The sequence below is a fragment of the Antrostomus carolinensis genome, unplaced genomic scaffold (genome assembly GCF_000700745.2).
Source record: "Antrostomus carolinensis isolate BGI_N321 unplaced genomic scaffold, ASM70074v2 scaffold14926, whole genome shotgun sequence".
Classification (NCBI taxonomy): domain Eukaryota; kingdom Metazoa; phylum Chordata; class Aves; order Caprimulgiformes; family Caprimulgidae; genus Antrostomus; species Antrostomus carolinensis.
The window spans coordinates 8,770-17,301 of record NW_010319897.1 but is presented as its reverse complement, the minus strand read 5'-3'; the positions used below and the strand labels follow the sequence as shown (position 1 = coordinate 17,301).

Sequence of the window (8,532 nt, the reverse complement as noted above, 5' to 3'; positions counted from 1 at the left end):
TCTATTCATCATCCAGACTTCAAATTGCACCCAGCTCTAGAGCATGCATTTGGCTTATGAAGCTTCAAAAATATCACTTGAAGTTCAGAAAGAAATAAATTTTAAATAAAAAATACATCTTTGTATTTTAATATATGTCAGAATGTAAAATAATTTTGAAATCAAACTTCAGTTCTCTGTAAAACTATGTTCATGTTCTTTCTAAACAGGGACTAACGACTGTGATTAACTTAGTCTTTAGTTACTAAGGCTGACTACAGTGCAGGTATAAGCACCTTGCAAATCAGAGCATTAAAACCCCTCACCAAAGCAAACTACTCTTTGGGTGAGGGCTGTTTTTTCAAGTTTCCAAATCACCTGATGGGGAGTGGTAGTGCGGGAAGTAGTTTGTCTTTGCTTTTTGCAAAATGGCTAGCGTTAACAGTGTCTTTCCAAACAGGTAAGTACTTGCCCTCATATATGTGTATTATCTACATACTACAATGAAATACACGTAATTGGCTTTTCACCTAAGCCAGATCTAAACCTGGATCTCCTTCTTCAGCACTGATCTTCAGTTTGGTCTAGTCTTAATTTGCTTATAAACACAGAAGCTATTTTTAAAAACCTGATGCTTTGTAACGTTTAGTGTGTCTTTCATCTCTGCTTGATTAAATGAGAATAATGAACGTGTTTAACTTTGAAAACATCAAGTGCCATTTGATAGTTCAGCAGAGAACAAGAGACTGGAAAGGACTGAGTTCAGACAACTGATCAGCCTGCTTGCTGTGGTTACTTCATTTTTTGTTAAAAACACTGCAAAAATGACTCTGTACAGCTGTGGACACAGAGTGCTGACCAGTTCGACCTTTCCCACCAATTTCAGATTGCATACCGTAAAGGCCCTGACTTAAAGTCGCAGAAGTTGTGGTGATCCCTTAACTTATGCTAAAATACATGCTGTTGAAAGATCCAAATTTTTGCAAGTCCCAGTCCTTTGTAGAAAATCATGCACTATATTGTACTGCCAAGAAACAAAAGCTTCTAATTCTGATAAAGGTAGGAGCAGCAACTGCTCTGGTTATATAGGAAAGGCCTCAGGCTCCCACTTTCAGGTCCTAGTGCTTAATTATCTTTCTCTGTTTGCAGGGATGCTGTAGCTAGTGCCACTGCTGTAACTGGCTGTGCAATGCCATGGAGCTGCATCTTTGCTAGTTTCTTCTGCTCACATTCTGTGACCAACCGATTCAACTCTGCTGCACTGTATCCAATAAGAGTTTTCAAGTCACAGACAAATTTGTACACAAACCTCTTGCCTTGCACTTTGCAGATCATGTCTCCATCATAGTAATACCTGTAAAAAGGAAAAAAAAAAAAATCAATGTAAATTTCCAGCACCTGTAATTCCATACACCTCAGTAATTTACTTAACATCACTTGAAGGATTTTTTTCTCATGATTATTCTCACACAAGTTCATAAACCAAGGGAAAAGGGTAGAAAGTTTTCCAAGCACCTTGATACATTAAGGAGAAACAAAACACAGTAATTATTTTATAAACTGTAGGAAGCACCAATTCAGAAATGAAGGTCTCTGAGCAGTTTTAGAACAGCTTGGGAGGGGGTGTTAAGTTTATACAGTGCTTTGTCTTAATAAGAAAATGCTGTTTCCTCCTTCATTACTGTCTTTTGCTTTCTTTACTCTTGTCTCTGCTTTTCAGAGGGAAAAAAAAATCATATTGGAAAGTTTTAGCTAGCATTGTGGTTTCTATGCTACTAAAGCAGCCACTCTCTCTCTACTGTATTCAAACATGGAAGTAAAACTATAAAAGCTTAGTTTGTTTTTTTCCTTTTTTGACTAGTTCATATGCTGGCAAAACTACATCCTTTGTCTTTATTTATAGCTAAAAGTGACTTCTCTAACCATGAATACTTTTTACCTTGTGTCACAGAAGAGTTATTGGACTGAGCAGAAATGCAGTAAAGGTAACAGTCTGTATGACCCACTGTACTCCAGAGACACTATAAATCTTCAGGTAAGACTAACAGAACAGAAGTCACAATTATACAGTTTTGTTGCTGTTCTTGTCGCTCTGCAGGCATTAATAGAACGCACGTTACATTTCTCATTAAGAAAACTCAAGTGGCTGGGACATAACTGACTTGATGAGCTTAACAAGCTTCTGACAAATTTAAAAAAAACAACCCAAAATAACAACAAAACAACAAACAAAACCAACAAAAAAACAACCCCATTTGCTCCAAATAATCACCTAAATGTAGTACAAAACAGCTCAAATTTCTTAACTGTCTAAAACTTGGTCCTCTGAGTGACATGCTTACATAGCAAAGATGATTCTCATTCATCAACAAAATTAAATCAATTAGAAGACTAACTTTTGTCTCCTAGCTCTAATGGAAGAAGTGTACAGGAAATGAATTCTTTTTCTTCAAGTCTTACTTCCCTACTGGATAATTAAACAGATGCTGATTTTAGAAAATTTGTCAAGGTGTATGTAACAAAAAAAGCTGCTCTTATCTTTTTCACCCTGTCCTAGTTTTTATACTGCCTGTTCTCCTACAGCTGGGCAGATCTAGCACATTTTACAATAATATCACATAATTTTCTGTATTAATCAATTGACACAGTAATTTCCGTACATTAGTAAACAAAACATATTACCATTTTTTAATAAAACTTTTGCTTGACAACAGCATTTATCTTGGGATCTGTAAGAGGCATTAAATATCCCTTCAGACATTCAAGTGTTAGAAAATATGTCAATATTGATGCAGCTGCCAAAATGGCAACTTTTTGAGGAATCTGATTTCTGTAATTCTGTGACTAAAATATAAATTAAAAGCTTCTCTAATAGCAATTTATGCAAATTACTGTGCAGACATCTGTTTAATATCCCAATGATACGAACATTATTCTAAACTTCTTCAACTGCCTTTAAGATCTTCTACAGAGTTCATTGACAAAAGCCAAAAACCAGCTAATTTACATGATTCTGATGTTCCAGAAAATCTTCACTTCAGCACACAAACACATAGATTCACAAAAACATATTGGAAGTACGGGAATGGTACTGCAACAGTACAGGCTGGGAAGCAGCTCTACTGCAAAGGCCCAGCTTTGGGCAGCAGGTTGGACCAGAGACTTCCTGATGCCCTTCCCATCTGAGGGATTCTGTGATCTATGAAAAAAGTAGCACTCTAATTTAATATATAAATAATGCGAGAACAGACATACAAGACCAGATTAAAAATCTATCTAGAACAGGATATAGACTCCAACAGACCAAAAGAGGATGCCTAAGAAAAAGCATGAAAGTAGAGTAAGCATATAACAATGCTCTTTCTTGCTTTCAATGATCTGAGGCTCAGGAACTTCTAAAAGTTGCATCTCTCCATACTTAACATCCTTCAAAATATTGCTTTTTGTCCACTCTCCTCTCAAACTCATAAAATAATTCCGGCATCCACAATACTGTGCCTAAAGAAGTTACAAGACAAATGAAAGGGTACAGTTCAGCTGTGTATCTGGTGCCTGCTAGTTTCTTCTGATGCCTTCTGTTTATGTAAATGAGATACCAAACAGTCATTCTTTACTGACTCTGTGCCATTCATAGTCTTCTAGACTTCAATCTCTCCCAGTGAAAGTATTCATTCAGTATCATGCATACGGATGTTGCTTAAGTCCTCCCTAAAAGACTAAAGAAAGCCAGCATATGGTAACTTACCATCATTTCTCATAGAGGTATTTTAAAATAGAATTTGATTTTTTTTAAAACAACGCTAGATGAGTTTACTTCCTTTTAGAAAAATAATGTAGCCAAAAGAGAAAATGCTGAAAAGTAAATCTTCGTTCTCAGACTTCAAACAATATGCAACTTCATTCATATAAATGGAGTTCTTAAAACTGCTTAAATATTTTCAGCATTAGGCAATAAATACCTTTCTTTAAAACTAATAAAGATAAATAGATTTAACCATAACTGAATAAGAAATTAGAAGTTCAATCTTAATGATTTCAGAGAACTTGGATGAATCTTCAAATGATTCCAGAGGCCCAAAGAATCAGGGAAAAAAGAAGTCTAAAATTCAGACACTTGCATTCTTCCCCCTCCTCAAGCTCATCACCTGCAGTAATTCAATAACAGAAGTCCCCTTTACCAGTGTGAAACTACAAAATCATGACGGAATGAAGACAGCCTGAAACACTTCCACATCTTCAGATGATAGAAGTTCATTATGTTGGAATCACAACTGTTGAAACTTACCTGTCAACTGTATTTTTAAATTTAGCATCCCTACCATAAGAACATGGAATCAATCAATGAATATCTGAACTTAAAGTTTTGTTACACACAGAAAAAATTGTTACATACAGAAAACTACTCATTATTACCTAATTACAGGGAGTATCGCTTTATACCATTAAAAAGAGCAAGAGGAACAAGTAAACTGTAAAATATAAAAATAAGTCAATAATTCGGAGTATTCACGTTATTTCTATATCTTTCACCAATAATGAATATTGTTTGGCACATTACTGAAAGCATAAATGCTGAAGATTCAGAAATTCATTTCTTTTTGATGTGAGCTACCCAAATTAACTATCATGCCAGGGATCACTAATCTTGAAAAAAGAAAATACATTTTCAAATATTCAAGGTTATTGTACTAGTTTCTTTTTAAAAATAGAAAAAACCCAACAAATATCTTTCTCCTGAGACTAGTACAATCTGATGGAAAGGAGTAGCTACAGGGGATCTTCTATTCCTTTACTAAAAAGCCACAAGTCTTGTATTATGATAATTAAAAATAAAGTAGTCAAGCAAAGCAAATCACTTCATACCTGATCAGTTCCTGAAGTTTCTTACCTCAAAGCCCGACTAAGCTTCTCATAGTTCATTGTGGGCTTGTTTTTGCGCTGTCCCCATTTCTGTGCAACCAGTTCAGGTTGATTCAGTTTAAACTCTCCTTCATCACCAACCCAAGAAATACAGTCCCGAGCATCTTTGTCAGTGAGAAGTTCTAATAAAAACTGCCACAACTGGATCTGGCCATTGTTTCCTGTTCAAATAGGCATAACAGGATCCATTTCAAGTAGTCCTTTTTACATTCCACTCATAGCTAAAAATTTTCAATCAACATATTACAGCAGACCAACATAGAGTATATGATGGAAGGAAAACCTGCACTTAATTAATTCCTTCTAATTATTCTTTTGTAAACTTTTTCTGGCAAACTCATCAGTATTAATCTATTAAAAAGAAACTGATGAATACAGAAAAAAAATAATCACAATTTCTGATAAATAGGTCCCTAGAACTTAAGAAAAAAAAAAAAAAAACCAACATTAAATATAGACATTTAAACACATATCTATCCCTGAAATAGAACAGATTTAGCAAGAGCTGCTTAGTCCTCTTCAGGCATATACACATATATACTTATACATGTATTTTCAAGAAATAGCTTAGTCTCAAATTTTTAACATGAAATATTAGAAATAAAAAAATCCACCAAACTTCAGCTTACATCAATGTAACACCTTTCATGTCCAGTCATTAAGATTTCTTTTTAACTCATGTATCTGCGGTTAAATTTCTAAATTCTCAATGAAACACAGATAGCAGACCTAATGTTTAAAGGGAGAAACACAGAGTATTCCTCACTGTTGTCAGTTGATAAAATCCTGGCCTAAGAATCCTGAACGATATCATAACAGACTTTTATGGACAATTTAAAACAAATAAAAATTCAAGGGGAGGAGAGGAAAGGATTTAATAGAAAAATTCACAACACTAGAGAGAACCAAAGCAAAATGACAGCAAGAAAAAATAAAGAAATTAAGAGTAGTTATTAACAATCAAAGAGTATGCATGAGTAACAGTATTTCAAAAAAATAAACTGCAGATTTATTGTGCAGTTTTCCAGAAGGTGCATTAATTTAACAAAATAGTGATCTGAAACTTGCTAAATTCTAAAGTCACTAAACTGGGGGGCAAGGAGGAGGGGACCAAGTAGAACAAGTAGCCGTTAGGCTAGGATTCTACAGCATATAGTTTCTTTTCTCCCCTTTCTGCAAATGCAAAGTGGAAAGAAGCTAAAATATTGAATCAATGCTATGAAGTGGTTTGAAAAGACAGACTGTTAAGTGATAGGAAGAGAAGCATCTTATTTACGACAGGACTCGAAAGCTGTGGCACCAAGTTAACATAGTGCCTGTGTGAGCTGACCAACCTGCCACGTCTGCATGTGTTTGTGATGTATTCTGTAGACACAGTCCCCTTTATACCACATGGACTTCTACAAACCTCACATTTAGAGTGACAAAAATGTGTTCTACAAAACTCTAATTCAAATCAATGAGTAAGTGTTTACTGGATTTGCATTTAAAAATAATGGAGACAATACCTGTTCTGTTCCCGGGGGAACTTCTATCTTCCCCAGAGATCCTTGGGGTTCTCTGTACTTTAGCTGCCTTTGCACTGCTGTTTATTACTTTAATGGTGGTTGGGGTAGCAGGCTGTACAGATGCTGGAATAATCTGCACAGCTATAAAGCAGAGAACATTGCAGAACATCAATTATAAATTGCTGGCACAGAAATATGCATATATTATTTATTACCTGTATTATCATAACAACCAGGAACTAGTCTTTTCCTTTGCTAAAAAGACACACTGTAAAGTCACAATGCTAAGAATAATTTAAAGACTTTTTACCTCTTACAGTGGAGACTGTGGTTTTAGACTTGTATACAATATCAGCTCCAGTTTTTTATCACGTTTATTACATTTTTCCACAAAAAAACCCCTCTAGTCTTTTTTTTCATCTTTATGCTGCTCCCATACAATCTACCCTAATGCACTTTTCTCTATAGTCACTGTACAACCCTCCATATCTGCTATTCAAACAGTGATTAAATATTCTTCTATTGCAATGGTGTAAGAGGATGCAAATACCTGTCTCTAGGTAGCTTTAACTAAACACAAACCCAGGATATAATATATGGCCTATCTATTTAGCATATAACCTGCTTAGAAGTATTCTGAAAATGGCTTCATTTTAATAATTGATGACGTTGATTCAGCTGGAAGAATGAGTTTCAAATAACTGGAAAGTTACTTTAATGTATTTTTTTCTAGTGTTGTTTTTTTTATACAAGTTCTCTCTTCCACACTCTCTTTCAATTCTGAGAAATGCTTTATTTTGAAATTATAACATTTTAACATATCCATTCATTAATGCAATATATAACCTAAAAACACCCAGAACGACTCAAGTCCTCAGGTATGTGTCCTAGACAGTTTATTTCAAGAGAGTAGAAAAACTACCATGCAAAATGAAAGTCAGAAACTTTCATAGTTGAGGTCATACACAACCTTCCAGACAATTAAAAAAATAATGAGAAAACAAACATTCTCCTTTGAAGTTTAAAATATGCCCTCCTCCCCTCACCAAGGAAAAATTGCTCTGTCTAGTGATTTTCTAAATGCTGTACTACTACAGCACTGAACCAAAGTACAGTGCTAAACCTGCACAGTTAATTGTGTGAATTACCTGCTGGCAGAAGTACTTACGCTGATCAATAGTAACAGTTGCTATTTCTCCAGTGTGTTCTTGGCTAGCCAACACATCTGTAAATTAGGAAAAAAAAAAAAAAAAAGTTTTTATTTAACTCACAAATTTCCAGTCACCTGAAGATCAAAAGCTTTCATATATCATAGAGGAAAGAAGTCAAAATTTGGTTTCAGTTTGCAAGAGAGATGTATAGCTCATGGTCTTAGAAGTAGAGACAGTTAAGGTTTGTCATTCAGTTTTCAGAAATAAGGATGTACATGGTGAATGCCAAAGTATCTTCTGCATTCTCCACCCCCTAAAACCTTTAGCTGTATCATGTAAATAAGATTGAAATAGTTTTCAGTCTGCCAAGTTACATCCAAGCACAGTAAATCCAAAATGCACATATATATTACTGTATTATGCACATATAATGCATCACTTACTGGTCGTGTTGTGTACAATCTAAGGATCTCATTGCCTATGCTTAATAATCTTCACTTCTATATGACACAGAGATGTACATTAAAAAACTCATTCAATATTTAATTATAAAACTGTAAAATTCAGGAGATGAACAAATTAAAAATCTTTATTAAAACAAAGGAAGGAAGAATCATCAGTCACTACTTCCTCACTATTAGTTATGAAGTTTGATGAAAGATAGGCAAAGAGTGTTTTGTATGCAGACAAGTTTTGTAACAGCATTCTCATTAACACCTCCCGTTCTCTTGTATCGATGCCCTCATTTTTACTGCAATATCAAATAGATGAAAAACAACTGCTCACAATCAGTTTCATCTTTAAAGAAAGAAAAAAAAAAAAAAGACAAGACATAATTGGGGTAGGAGGAGTAAGTAAAATCAGTTACAGAATAATCTCCTGTACATTTTCTAAGAAGCTCCAAATGGCTCCAGAGGATTTCTCCTCGTGGGACACGCTGGAAGAAGTCTTCTTGACTGAGGCTGCAGAGCTCC

At 34.8% G+C, this 8,532-nt stretch overlaps 1 protein-coding gene across 1 annotated transcript in view; it reads right to left on the bottom strand.

Annotated features, from left to right (window-relative positions):
- Positions 1-788: 788 nt before the first annotated feature.
- GABPA (GA binding protein transcription factor subunit alpha) overlaps positions 789-8,532 on the bottom strand; it is a gene marked incomplete at its 5' end in the record, with an annotated part of 13,696 nt that continues 5,952 nt past the window's right edge. The window contains 5 exons of the mRNA XM_010169432.1: positions 789-1,333; positions 4,868-5,060; positions 6,408-6,548; positions 7,576-7,632; positions 8,444-8,532. The exon at positions 8,444-8,532 is cut by the window's right edge and continues 18 nt beyond it. Coding sequence (XP_010167734.1) covers positions 1,105-1,333; positions 4,868-5,060; positions 6,408-6,548; positions 7,576-7,632; positions 8,444-8,532 — 709 coding nt within the window. The remainder of the gene's footprint in view (positions 1,334-4,867; positions 5,061-6,407; positions 6,549-7,575; positions 7,633-8,443) is intronic.